The sequence below is a fragment of the Vulpes vulpes genome, chromosome 14 (genome assembly GCF_048418805.1).
Source record: "Vulpes vulpes isolate BD-2025 chromosome 14, VulVul3, whole genome shotgun sequence".
Classification (NCBI taxonomy): domain Eukaryota; kingdom Metazoa; phylum Chordata; class Mammalia; order Carnivora; family Canidae; genus Vulpes; species Vulpes vulpes.
This window is the reverse complement of record NC_132793.1, coordinates 101,029,170-101,042,573: the sequence shown is the minus strand read 5'-3', so window position 1 is coordinate 101,042,573 and position 13,404 is coordinate 101,029,170. Positions and strand designations below refer to the sequence as shown.

The following is a 13,404-nucleotide window of genomic DNA, read 5'->3' as shown; positions in this document are numbered from 1 at the left end:
AGCCTGGTCCCAGATCCATGATTATTATTATTCTCCCTCCATCCAGTACAATTCAAGGTCTCTCTATTGTTTGGCACAATCTCTACCCAGTGGCTCCACCTATTCAGGATCGACTCTTCCCTGCTGCTCCTGCCTTACCTGTCTGGAGCTTGTCTGAAGCCATGACTCACTGCAAAACTCTGCAGGTCCCATCAATCACCTCCCTGTCCCCGCCTCTGTGTGTCACTCGTGGGTTCCTTGAGAGATAGGTCTTTTTCCCAATGCCCAATACACTTAATCACCAGGTATTATTGAGGGCCAGCCCTGTGCCAGGCTCTGTTCTGGGCACAGGGGGCTAAGCAACGAACAAAGGCTTTCTACCATCACGAGCTGATACTCCAGTAAGAGATCTGATATCAGCTCAGGTCTCTGGCTCTTCCTTCACCCCCATTCCTCTCCACAGACCAATCTTAAGTAAATTGCACACAAGTACAAAGCACGCCAGATCAAAAAGCGCTGAGTGTGACTTAGGAACATCCCAGTGATTAAAATCCTGCCCCACTGAACTGGTGGACTTTGCTCCTGGTTCCCTAGCAGTCATGCTGGCCTGTCAAATCCTCCAGAACAGAGTGTGTGTTTAAACACCTGGACAATGGGGTGCTCCGTATACCTGTCTCATGCAGGTAGCATACACCCATGGTTTCATTATTCTCAGAGCCACACTTTGGACAGAGCCTGATTCAGGATTCCCAGCAGTAAGAGGCCATGGCCTTGGGTTGAGGAGCACTGGAAATGGACTCTGAAAGCTCATGTTCAAGTGCTGGCTCTGCCAACAGAGTGTGGCCCCAGGCATGGAGATTTTCTGTGCCTCAGTTTCTTTTAGACAATCTCTGAGGTCTTTGAAGTCTAAGGGTTGCGAGCCAGATGAAGAGCCTGTGAGGAGCATCCTCTGAGATATACCTGACTTCTCCTTGGTGTATTTACTCCCTTCTAACTTCAAACTTGAACTTTTAAAGAAAACTCTGATAGAAATATCTCCAGGCCACAAGGCAAACCTAAAATAGAAGTCATGCAAAATCTCTGGTGGTCCTATTAGTCTCCCTTCCTTCAACTCGAGAACCATTCCAGACCTTGTCTGTCTCCTTATCTCTAGACAGCGTAAAATAAGTCTCTCAGTAGGAAATGCCAGGTTGGGATGGAAGTGACCCAAGTGCAGAACAAATGGCCTACCGGCCACACACCACAGGACAAGGACTCACCTAGGACTCTGCCTAGAGAACGGTAAGCACCTGCCCTCCCCTCAACTTACCGCATCTCTCTCCACAGACAGGTGGGCAACCAGGCGAGCCTGGAGGAAAAAAAAAAAAGTGACCCAAATGTCCAACTCCCCCTGCTCAAAAGAAAGCAGCTCTACTCCCACTACCCTCCTGTGAGAAAGCTAGGTCCTGCAGGTTTCTGGAACAAGAATGCATCTGGAACTATAGGTAACTACTTATGGGTCACGCAGGTGCTTGGCCCAGGTGACAAAACCACCAAGAAAGCTCTAGAAAACAATATATTCACTTTAAAACAAGTAAGAAAGGTATAATCATACTTGGTCTCAAAAATCAAAACTGGACAGGCCCATGGATTGATCACAATCGCTCAAAATACATATTCTAATGTCTAATGACAATTAGGGGTGGTTTTCTTCCCTTCTCCCATAAGACCCGGTCCTTTGAAGGCCCCTGATAAGAGCACAACAGGGAAGCAGGCCCAGGGGCCCTCTACTTGGGAGAAATTGAACTTTGACTGTTTTCGCTTACACGTGTCAAAGAGTAGCTTCAAAGTTGGCTGGGTGACTCCCGAGGGTGCAAAGTCCCGCTTTGCGCACCTGTGGGGGAATTTGGGTGAATTTCCCAGGCGCCCACGGGAACCGTTTACGTCCCCTCCAGGACAACCACCAGCTAGGATTTTCCATTTTGCACAGAAATAAAGGCGCTCAGCCTGCAGCTCAAAGGTGGGCCACCAGGATGGTCATTCGCTGGGCCGCTCAGACAAGGAAGGACCAGCCCCTCGCTGTGTCCCTGTGAAAACGCACCCAGGCTGCGGCCCTGCCTTTGCCCCAACCGACGAAGAGCTCAGAGATACACTGAGGACCGTTTTGGGTTAGTCAAAACCCACGCCAGCACCTCCCTGGCTTCTTCTACCTTCCCAAACTACAGCCTAGACTGGAGGGAAGCAGTTGCAGCGACCATACAAGTCATCTTAAAAGGCAAGTTGGAAAAAAAAAAAAAAAATCCGATACGCACTAGTTAGCAAGTCCGCAGTTAGGGGGGCGGTGGCACAGGGGCCGGGTCTGTGGGATCCGCGCGCCCGCAGGGGCTGCCCCGTCGGTCCCCGGGTCCCCGCGCCCACCCGGCAACCTCTCGGCCCCTCGTCTGACGCCGGCGATCACACCCCACAGCTCCGTCCAATTAGGAAAATGACCGCGAGGAGACCGAGCGAGGGGCGACGGGGAAGGGGAAGTGAGACGAGGGAGCCCAGGGACAGGCCGCGGGGACCCCGCCGGCCGGCGAGCGCCTTCAACAGGTTCCCCCGCCCGGGGCCGCCCGGGGCCGCCCGGGTCCCGCAGCGCACGGTGCGCGGCCGCCAGCTGCCTCCGGGGGCGCCCCCAGCCCCCGCCCCCCACGCGGCGGCGGCGCGCTCGGCCCTCCCCCGCCCCCCACCCCCCACCCGGGACGGCGGGGACGCGCACCAGCCCCCCCCACCCGGGAGAATAAAGTTTGTGGGCAGCCGCAGGGGCGGGGCGGCGCGGCGAGGGGGTGAAACTTTAAGTCCCGGGCCGGGTGTGGGGGGAGCGCGCGGGGCGCCGGGACACCCACGTGCGGGCCCCGGAGCCGCCGCCGCCGCCGCCGCCGCCGCCTCCCGGGCCTCCCGCTCCGCCGCCGCCGCCGCCGCCGCCACCGCGGCGCTTTCCTTTCATTTCTGCTTCTCGCTCCCTCTCTCTCTCCATTCGCGCGCTCTCCTCGCTCTCGCCCTCTTTCGCTCGCTCGCTCCCTCCTTCCCCTCCCCCTCCCCCCCCCAGACGCCATCTCTCCCTCTTTCCCCGGCTCTCCCTCTCTCCCTCCAGCTCCCCGGCATGAGGGAATGTGGAAGTGAAAGGAAAAGACGACATGTTTGCAGCGCGGCGCGGGCCTGCGCGCGGCCGTCCCCGGGGAGAGGCGGGGGGCGGGTCGGCCGCGGCCGCCGCGACCCACCCCCGCGCCCCCCGCGCCCCCGCCGGCGCGCCGCCCGGGGCTGCGGGGCCGGAGCCCGGGGGCCGCGCGGGACACTCACCCTGGTCCGGGCGCGGCTCCTGCGCTGGGGCCCTCGGCGGGCCGGGGCCGGGCCGGGGCCGGGGCCGGGGCCGGGGCCGGGGCCGGGCCGGGGGCTCCTGGCTGCCCACCGCCCGGGCTGCTGCTGCGCGCCCGCCGCCGCCTCCACGCGCGCCCGCCGCCTGCTCCTGCCGCCCTCCCTCCGGCTCCTCTCTTTCTCTCCCTCGCTCTCTCTCTCTCTGCCTCTCCCCCCTCTCCCTCTCCTCTCTCGCTCTCTCTCCCTCCTGCTCGCTCTCTCGCTCGCTCTCTCTCCCTCCCTGGAAGAAGGGAATGAGGCAGGGCTGACGTGAAGGGATGCAAAACAGCTCCTCCTAACCCAGCTCGCAGAGGAAGAGAGACAGAAAAGCAGCCTTTTATCTCTCTTTTGTTTTCTCACTTCCTTCCACCGCCCCCCCCAGCACCCCCCTCTTGTCAGCCCAAGTTTTCTTTTCTCTTTCTACCGCAGAGAGGATTTTTCTTCCTTTCTTTCTCTTTTCTTTCGGTTCAACTCTCCCACTCAAATTGAAAGCCTGGAGGGTTTTCTTTCTCCTTTTTTTTTTCTTCCCTCTTTTCTTCCTTCTTCCTCCTTTCTTATTTCTCTAAAAGGGTTTTGTTTGCTGTGGGAGTTTCGTTTGAAAATCAAGTCACGCCTTTTTTCCTCCTTTTCTTTCTTTCTCTCTTTTTTTTTTTTTTCTCCTCTCAGCAGAAAAGGGGAACAAAGATTAACTGAAGCGGGGGAGAGGGGGAGCGTCAGAAGCTCTCATGGAAATGGGGGCCCCCGGGCCGGCCCCGCACAAAGGGGGCCCGAGGGCTGCGCGCCCCCTCCCCCCTGGGAAGCCCGGGGCGTCCTCCCGAGAGGAGGGTCGGCGGGGGCGGGGGCCGCGGCGGCCGCTGGGTGCCGGTTCCTTCCGAAGTGCGGGCGGGGGCTGCCCAGGCCGCCCCTCCCCAGCCAGGGGTGGAAAGCTGGGTGTGTGCTTGACTTACATATTTTTAAAGTAGGCAGATGGGCTTGGAACAAACATCCCCGCAGAGCACTGAAGTGTAAAAGAGCCTTTAAACAGCTGTTTGCAGAGCCCTGGACGGCCAGGCTCGAGGGAGCGGCGCGGGCTGCGAGCGCGGGGCCGGGGTGGGAAGGGGCTCGGAGGCGGCGCTGGGATGCCCCCCCCCCCCGCCCCCGTGGGCTCTGGGATCCCAGGGCCTGGGCCCCGGCTCCTCCTCCCCACCCAGCCCCCACCCCGGGCGCACGGCTGGGGGGCGCCGAGGCGTGGCCGTTGCCGGCGCTGGGGTCAGGCCCCAGGCGCCTCCTCCTGGGCCCGCGGGCTTTGGCACCGCCTGGCCTCCCCAGACCCCGCTCCCGGGCGGGCCGGACCCTCGGCCTCCGACCTCCGACCTCGGGAACGGCCGCCACTCCGAGCGGCTCCTCGACTCCGAGGCTGGGCCGGTCGTGCGTCCTCCGGCTGAGCCGGGCAGAGCCGCCAGGAATGGTCAATTATTCATGGGGCGCCTGGGCGTGCTCCCAAGACCTGCTCTGCCCTCAGCTTCTCCGGAGAAGTGGGGAGAAAACAAGGCAAAAGTTCCCAAAGTTGGCCACGTTTCTCATTTTCCCAAGTAAGTATTGAGCACCTGCTGGATGCCTGACCCTTGGGCTGGGGCTGCTGCCAGCGGCTGGGAGAGAAACGTGAGGTCTCCGGGGGCCCGGAGAGTTTCCGCAGGAAACAATGCCAGAGCCGGCTGCAGCCCAGGACCAGGTCATCGAGAGGAAGGAAAGCCTGAATCCTCACCCCTCCCTCTTCTCTTCCTTCCCCTTCTCTTCCTTCCTCCCGGCGGCTTCTCCTTGGCTCCACCCCTTCTCCTCATCAATTCCTCCCACACTTCCCTGCTCTCCCTGGCTTTTCACTGGAGGGTCCCTTCTCCCAGCGAGGAGCAGATGCTGAGCCCCATTGTCTCTTCCCCAGTGACTGCTGCCTCCCGGGGACAGGACCTGCTACTCTTCACCCCTCCCCCTTGCCCATAGGCCTGGGCCTTTGGAGACTGGAGCCCCAAGGCCACTGCCCCTCGCCCCACCCTAACCAGCTCCTGGTGTTGTGAGCAGTGACTCCAGTCACTCAGAACATTTGTTTTCTGCCTGGGAGTGAGAAAACAGTAGCCTGAGACTTTGCTTTTAGCAAGGAGAACACCATGGTTTTCACATCAGAGCACTGAGCCTGGGATGACCCCAGAACATTCGCCTACTATGCCCTCTTCATAGGATAGACGGGAAGCACATTGCTGTCATTTTATATCCTCCCACTTTAGTGCACCTAAGCTGTATTCTCCAAACAAAGCAGAACACAGCTCTGATAATCAAGCATTCGTTTAACAAATGCTTACTGACTACCTGCTCTGTGCCCGCTACTGTGCTGGCTGCTGAGGACCTGACCATGGTCACACTTGGCCCTTGCTTGGGCTTTGTAGCCTTGCAGGGGAGGGGAAGGGGCCCAACCACAAGTGCTGTGGGACACATACAAGGATGAACTGAGGAAGCACCGAAAAGGGTACTTGGACTGGAGTGCTCAGGGATGGCTTTCCGGAGGAGGTGACATCTAAATGAGTAGGCCTGTGCCAGGCATGGGAAGGTACAGCCTGTCCAAAGGCCCCAGGGCAAGAGAGAACATTCTTACAGATTCTTGGAATTGCCACAAGTATTTGCTGCAGTGTGGAGTGCAGTGGGGGAGTGGGGAATGAGGACTGTTAGGTGCACAAGTCAGAGGAGAGGCCAGTGGGGAGTGTGTCAGGGCACAAGTCAGGGAAGGGGCCCAATATCAGTGAGATGTGCACATTTTAGCTTCTCCCACTTGCTAGCTTCATGAAATTGGGTGATAGCAGCCTCAGTGAATAACTTAGACTCAGTTTCCTCACTCCTGAATTGGGGTTAAGAAGACCTGTGGGCTGCAGAGACAGGGTCTTCTGTTGAAGGGCCCAGGCTTATTGCTGCATATCCCTGGGCAAGTTGACCTAAGTTTTCTCATCTGTAAAATGAGGATGAAAGCTCCTGACTCACAGGGTCGTGGTGAGCCTTACCTGAGCCCATGCCCAGCACAGGATCTGGGACATAAGTACCAACATATGGTAACTTTTATTCATTATTGTTATAAATCAGGGAGTGACTGACAGGGAGGTTCCCTTACAACCTGGAAATGACATTACCCTCTGGGTTGAAACCAAAGTGACTCCCCATGTCAGAAATGTGGTGTGCTCTCCGGGGAAGAATCATTCCTTCAAAGATGGCCTGGAAGGTGACTGGGATTGGGTGGTGACTGGGATTGGGGGAACACCTACGTCTGATCAGGATGTCCAGGGTGTCGTCTCTCAAACATGACTGGAATGTGCAGACAGGAGTTACAGAGGCCTGGCCTGATTAGTGGAATTGTAGTCTACCCGAAGAACAAATAGGAATCAGAAGTAATGGGGGCCTCATAAAATCCAGGAGGGCCCCTAGGAGCAGACACCTGGCTGCATTTGCTTAGTGGAGAGAAGTAGACACACAAGTTCACACCGAGAGGGAGAGAGGGAGGAAAAGAGATTATTGACTCCTCCAGAGCCCTAATTAAATCGATTAGAACCTCTCAGGCCTTTGCTTGGGTTTCTCATTCCCCAAGCAACACAGGTAAACTTGGCACCAGCAAAATGCCCCCTGGATAGAGGTAGACCCCGGCATTCCAGTTCATGCATTGTAAACACTTTATGCTTCTATTATTTCTTTATGACACGAGTTCATTGTGAAAGAATTTGAAAACCAGCTAAGCCCAGCTGAAAAAGAACCCCCTGTAGAGACATTATATTTTGGTGTATATCCTTGGACATTTGATACCCACATATCCTCACATAAATGCACACATCATGATGAAACTGTGCAGAGTGAATCTTGTTAAACAGATGAATAGTGATACATGTAAATATGTTATTTTTACAAAATTAACAAAAATGGCATAGCACTACACCTACTGAATTACAGCCACTTCTCCCCGGTAACAGGCCACAAATATCCTTCCCTGTGCGTAAATGTCCACATTATCACTCTGAACAAATGATACTATTCCATGGTGTGCGTATGTCTCAGTTTGTTTAAACAAATTTTTGCACTGTGGGATGTTTTCCAGTTTTCCACTTTTCCACTTTTATGGATCTGCCCTGGTAAACATACTTCTACAGGCACCGGAGTGCCAGGTGGATGCGGATGTCATATTCTGCTCATCGTTTTGTTTATTTTTATTTTCATTTTTATTTTAAAGATTTTATTTATTTATTCATGAGAGACACAGAGAGAGAGAGAGAGAGACATAGGCAGAGGGAGAAACAGGCTTCACGTAGGAAGCCCGATGTGGGAATTGATCCCAGGACTCTGGATCACACCCCAGCCAAAGGCAGATGCTCAATCGCTGAGCCACCCAGAGTCCCCTGCTTGTTGTTTTAGATAGGAGGAGACGGGTGCACAGAAACGTTAAAACAAAACAAAACAAAAACCCACAAACTTCCCAAGGCCACAGCTGTGGAGTGGCTGGACCAGACCTTGAAGCCAGAGTTTCAGGTTGGGAGTTCCTTTCCGGCATGTCTGTTTTCTCTTTTTCTTTAGAGCAACTGTTCCCTTCATGGACCTCCCTGTTACCTTTTTTTTTTTTTCACAGATTGCTTCCCCATGACAACTGGTCAGGGCAGGTGACCCACTTCCTTCTCTGATCCCTTTTTAAACTTGAGGAATGTCCACTTCTGGGGGCAGATGGGAGGAATAAAAGCAAGTAATGTATGACACGGGCCACGTGACACTGTATTTCATAAATTGTAAAGACCATGTGAATGTCAGTAGCTCCCATCAAGGGGCTAGACACACAGTCAGATGCCACTGCTATTGAGCCAAGTCCCCTGACCTACCTCAACCCAGGAAGGAAGCTTCTAGATTCACACTAGAGAGGGAGAAATCAGCTCTCGTGATGCAGAAGCAAATGGAAGCAAATTCCTCTCCTGGGAATGCCATGGTTGCCCGCCTAGAGCAGAAATGGGAAGGAAGGTTTGTCATTATAAGGTGTGCTCATCCTCATGGTCTCCCTGAAGGAGGATGCATTCATGCCACAGGCCTTCCAGAATGTTCACATCCATCTCTGAAAATCTGAGGAATCTTGTAAGCTGAGAAAAGAGATAAAACACAGCTCTTCAGTGTTTCAGTTGATGTGTTCGCCAGAGTAACTGCTTGGAGGTGAATATTAAAATCTGTTTCTTTCAATTGACAAAACCAAACAGACATTTAAAAAAGTATCACCAGTTGCTTTACAATATTTAAAATTCAAGTTTTAGTATAAAGCCTCCCAACTGGAATCCAACCAGTGAAAGATGTAGGACCCCAGGGTCTTGCTAAAAGGGGCTGTGGAAAAGCAGAGGTGGATCTAGGGCACCTGAAAGACCAGCTTAGTAGCCGGGGACCCAGAACTGGCGGAGAGTCACTAAGCACTGGGTTGGTGACTGGGCTTCCACAGAAGATGGGCCTTGACTCAAAATCCTTAGAACTATAGTTACAATTTAGGAATACCCAGGATTTCCAGGGCAAACCCAAAGGAAAGCGAAAGTCTGGATAAATGGGGCTAACCTCTGACATCTGCAGAATATTTTTCCAGGAGTAATGACAGGGTGCTTCAGATAGTCCACCTCCAGTCCACCTCCTCTGACCCCTTACTTGTGACCAAAGGTGCCTATTTGCATAAGTTTATTCCCATCCTCCCTTGGATCCATAACTTAACTGGCCTTCTTTGCATAAATATAAGAATAAAAATACGCCCAAACAAACACAGGTCATTGACCATAAACAGGAAACTGCTGGTGTCACCAAACAGTTAAAAACAAATAAATGCAAGAAAGCCACAATGACAACAGGTATTGCTATGGGAGGGCTAATTGATACAAAGCCTGGAGAATTGTTTGGTATTAGAAATCAAGAGAACTTTAAAAGTTGCTTAGATTCAGTAACTTTTGTTCTAGAAATCTGAGAGAAAGAATCAACAAAGTGGACAAAAATGCATGTTAAGGATGTTTATTAAAGTATTATTTATGTTGGCAGAAACTACAAACAAAACAAAAAAAAAGGAGAAGGAAATAACCTAAGTATTCAACAATGAAGAAATTTTTAAAGAAGTTAGGGTGTGCACATTTGATGTAATAGTGTATAACTATTAAAAACCATGTTTTGGGGGGTGCCTGGGTGGCTCAGTTGGTTAAGCATCTACCTTCAGCTCAGGTCATGATCCCAGAATCATGGGATCAAGTCCTGTAGTGGGCTTCCCACTCCTCAGGGAGCCTGCTTCTCCCTCACCCTCTGCCCTACTCCCCTGCTTGTGTTCTCTGTCTCTCTCAAATAAATAAAATCTTTAAAAAACAACAGCAACCATGTTTTTTTTTTTAAGATTTAATTAATTAGTTAATTAATTTAAAGAGCACGGATCAGGGGAGGGGCAGAGGAGAAGAGAGAATCTCAGACTCTCTGCTGAGCATGGAGCCCAATGTGGAGCTCGATCCCATGACCCTGAGATGGTGACCTGAATGGAAACCAAGAGTCTGATGCTTAACTGACTGAGCCACCCAGGCACTCCTAAAAGCCATGTTTTTGAAGAATATTTAATGACGTGGGAAATGTTTGTGACATCCTGAGCAAGATAAAAAATTGCATATGCATCAGAATTCTATTTTTGTACAATTTTGTGTATACACATACATTTATCCCAAAAACACATATAAAATACTGAGAAGGAAGTACAAACAAGTTTAAAAAGTTATTTCTGTTTGCAGGAATTATAGGCAACTTTTATTCCCTTCTTTGACTTTTAGTGTATTTGGTAAGTTTCTATATTGATATTATTTTAAAACAATAACATAAGTGTGGAGACCAAGATCTAGTCTCCTTATCCTCTCCACAGGCAACAGTGAAGAGACCCAGGCCAGGCCTTCAGGGAGCTTCCACTCTGTAGGAGAAACAGCCAAGCAAACAGCAAGTGAACTCTGCAGAATGCAATTATTTCTCCTCCCTTGGAAATGTTTGAAGACCTAGGAGGAAGGAGGAACCAGCGTTTTGGTTGCTGATGATTTGGGCTCTGGGTTGAATAGACTATCTATTGTGAAAGTGTATTGTGCAAAAGGAGAATGGGGCTTTTTATGAAGGGAGATAAAGAGGGTGCGGGGTGGGAACTGCTAGGCTGGGGGAGGAGGAGGCAGGCCTGGAAGTGGCGGGTGGACAATGGGCAGGGCTACCCTGAAGGTCCTTCTAAGTTGCGCTCTCCAGCCTACACCTGGGTCACAGTGTCCAGGGCCTGCCGAGTACTTGGCACTCTGTGCAGAACAGGGGCTCAGCAAATGTTTACTGTCCATAAGGATAGATGAATGAATAAGCATGTAACATCAGGGATCACTCTCATGAATTTCCTTTAAGGCATTAATTAAACATGTTGTCTCGAAAAGAAAGACTCCATTGTGAAGCCATGATGATGGGCAAGACAGGAGGAGAATTTATAGTCTTCACCAAGGCAGCAAGGTGTGTGTGTGTGTGTGTGTGTGCGCGCGCACGTGCACATGTCTGCTTTAATATCAGGAGGGTCCTGAGTTCAAGTTTAAAAGCGGCAACAGCTGGAATCTGAGGAGCTCTTGGCTGTGACAACCTATCAACTCTGTGACCTTGGCTAGACTCAGTCTCTGAATGTTTCACTGCCTAGAAAATGGACTTAGGGCAACCTCACATTCATGGATTCATGGAGATCAGCCGAGATAATGCCTACAAGAGAATGCCGGTAGACTGCAAAGCACTCTGCAAATGGAATGAGTTTTTCATGTCAGTACCATTACCTATAAACCCTCAGGCATCACCTGCCCTGCCTGGCAGGGACAGGGGAGGGGGACCAAAGGGTGATGGCTTTGTTCTGTTGAATCTTCAGAGGTGAATTCTCCTTTTGCCTTTAATCTTCGCTTCATCAACAAACAAACTGAGAACCCCCACAACGTGCTGGCCACCGTCAAGGGTCTCCCAGGCAACCAAGGGTGACACATGTAACACCAGTGATGACTTATACAAAGAACAGAAGAGGAGGACTCAGCTCTTATCTTTGGGAAGCCTTCTTAGAAGTGGTGACTTTTAAAATGAATCTTGAAAGAAAAGCGGGAATCTGCTTAGCAAAACTAGAAGGACAGGCTTTGAGCAGGGGAACAGACTTTAGGAAAGTTACTTACCCTGCATTTTTCCGCTCTGAAGCATCCTACCTCTGCTGAATGAGACAATACACGCAAAGGGCCCTGCATAGAGCCTGGCCTTCAGTGGCTACTGAAAAAAAGCCAGTTCTTTGTCCTCTTGGTATCAAAATCACTTCCCCTTTGAAGCTTACTTCCTGTTCACATTTTGTGCTTCCCCCCACATCCCCCCAGAGTTCCTGGAGATATTGTGACTGTTGGCTTGGGTCATAAGTTACACTCAGCCTATTTTCCAGGATCCATAAAATAGTTTTAAAAATGGAATTTTCGACCATAAAGAAAATCCCAATACAATTGAAATACAGACCTCATATAGACCAACCAAAATTATGAAAACCAACAGTGTATGTGCAAAGTTCTACTCAAAAGTTTATTGAACTTTATTTATTTATTTGGAGGGGGCAAGGGAGGGGAGGAGCAGAGGGAGCAGGACAAGCAGACTCCCTGCTGAGCACAGAGCCTGATGTGGGGCTCTATCTCAGGACCCTGAGATCATGACCTGAGCTAATTAATCAAGAGTCAGCCAACTGAGCCACTCAGACGCCCCCCACTCCAGTTTTTTTTTTTTTAAGATCTTATTTATTTATTCATGAGAGACAGAGACAGAGCAGGAAGCCTGCTTCTCCCTCTGTCTATGTCTCTGCCTCTGTGTCTCTCATGAATAAATAAATGAAATTTTAAAAAAGAAAAAAAGAAATGTCAGAAAAAAAAACCCACATAAAGATAAGGAAGGAGGAGATCAGGCAAAAAGCGGAAAAAAATAAATTAGGAAAATGGGAAACAGTCGAATTGATGCATGTGCCTCTGCGTTGGTTTTTTTGGTAAAAAAAGAGGTCTGAATAATACAATGGACAAATGGAAGGAAGAAAAAAAGCAGAGACAAACACGAGGTGAAATGGTGGGAAGAGCAGAAACAGACATTAAACATAAAAATACAAAAGGATATTATGTGACGTTGCTGATGAATTTGAAAACTCCCATGAAAAAGGCAATTTTCTGGGAAGAAGAAAATAGAGAAGTTTCTCTATTTGACAGAATCAAAAGTAGAACATCTAAAGTACGTCCTTCGGTTTCTGCTCAAAAGCACCCTGGACAGAGAGGCTTCCCCAACCAACTTTCCCAAGCCCCGCGCCCCCACCGCTCTGTTTCCATTTCCCCGGCAGCGCTTCACACCATCTGATATGACATATGCCTAATTGCTTACTTGTTTCCCTTCTTCTCTCCCCCCTGGAATAGGAGCTTCCTGAGAAGAGAGGATTTGGTTTTGTTTTTTTTAATTAAACTTTTTATTTTGACATAATTGTGTTTTTTTAATTAAACGTTTTATTTTGAGATAATTGTAAGAAAACCGCTTGGCTTGCTGCTCTATACCTACTGCACAGAACTGGGCCTGGCACACACAGCGGGCTCTTGAAAGAAATACTACTTTAATGAGTAAATGAATCGAGGAAGAATTTAAGGAAGATAATCAAGCACACTTCCCCCCCAAAGTTGTCAGTCTGGAGGGTTTTCCTGGGGAGCGGGTGGATGTCTTTTAAAGTTTTGAGACACCAGTAGTCCCATGCTCTAGAAATTAAACCAGAATATAGCATTTTCTATATAAAGAAAACTGCCCTTTTTTTTTTTCTAAGAGAAAACTTAAGTAGGGAGAGAGCTTCCCTATGCCTGAGGTAAAGGTTAAATAATGTACGAGTAGAAAGGTCAAATGAATTTACAGGCTTAGTGCAAATACAAATGTGGCTCTTTTTCAAACTTTTACAGAAAAGATTATAAAATTCATTTAGCAATATTAACAGATTTTTGAAGAAAATTTTGGAAAACAGCAGTAAGGAAG

The 13,404-nt window shown here is 50.4% G+C and overlaps 1 protein-coding gene and 1 long non-coding RNA gene across 4 annotated transcripts in view; one reads left to right on the top strand and one right to left on the bottom strand.

Moving 5' to 3' along the window:
* ZNF710 (zinc finger protein 710) overlaps positions 1-3,438 on the bottom strand; it is a 66,872-nt gene extending 63,434 nt beyond the window's left edge. The window contains exons 1-2 of one of the 3 annotated variants that reach the window (XM_072737286.1): positions 3,298-3,414; positions 1,289-1,327 (exon numbers count right to left, since the gene is read on the bottom strand). In XM_072737286.1, the coding sequence (XP_072593387.1) occupies positions 1,289-1,293 (5 nt within the window). In that variant the 5' untranslated portion in view covers positions 1,294-1,327; positions 3,298-3,414. Of the gene's footprint in view, positions 1-1,288; positions 1,328-2,270; positions 2,405-3,297 lie in introns of those variants that run through there. The other 2 variants (XM_072737287.1, XM_072737288.1) reach the window with 2 other exon arrangements.
* On the top strand, positions 1,832-12,867 carry LOC140595468 (uncharacterized). Its single transcript, XR_011997100.1, has 2 exons — positions 1,832-2,233; positions 10,253-12,867. It is a non-coding gene; the product is annotated as an uncharacterized lncRNA (long non-coding RNA).
* The last annotated feature ends 537 nt before the right edge of the window (positions 12,868-13,404 follow it).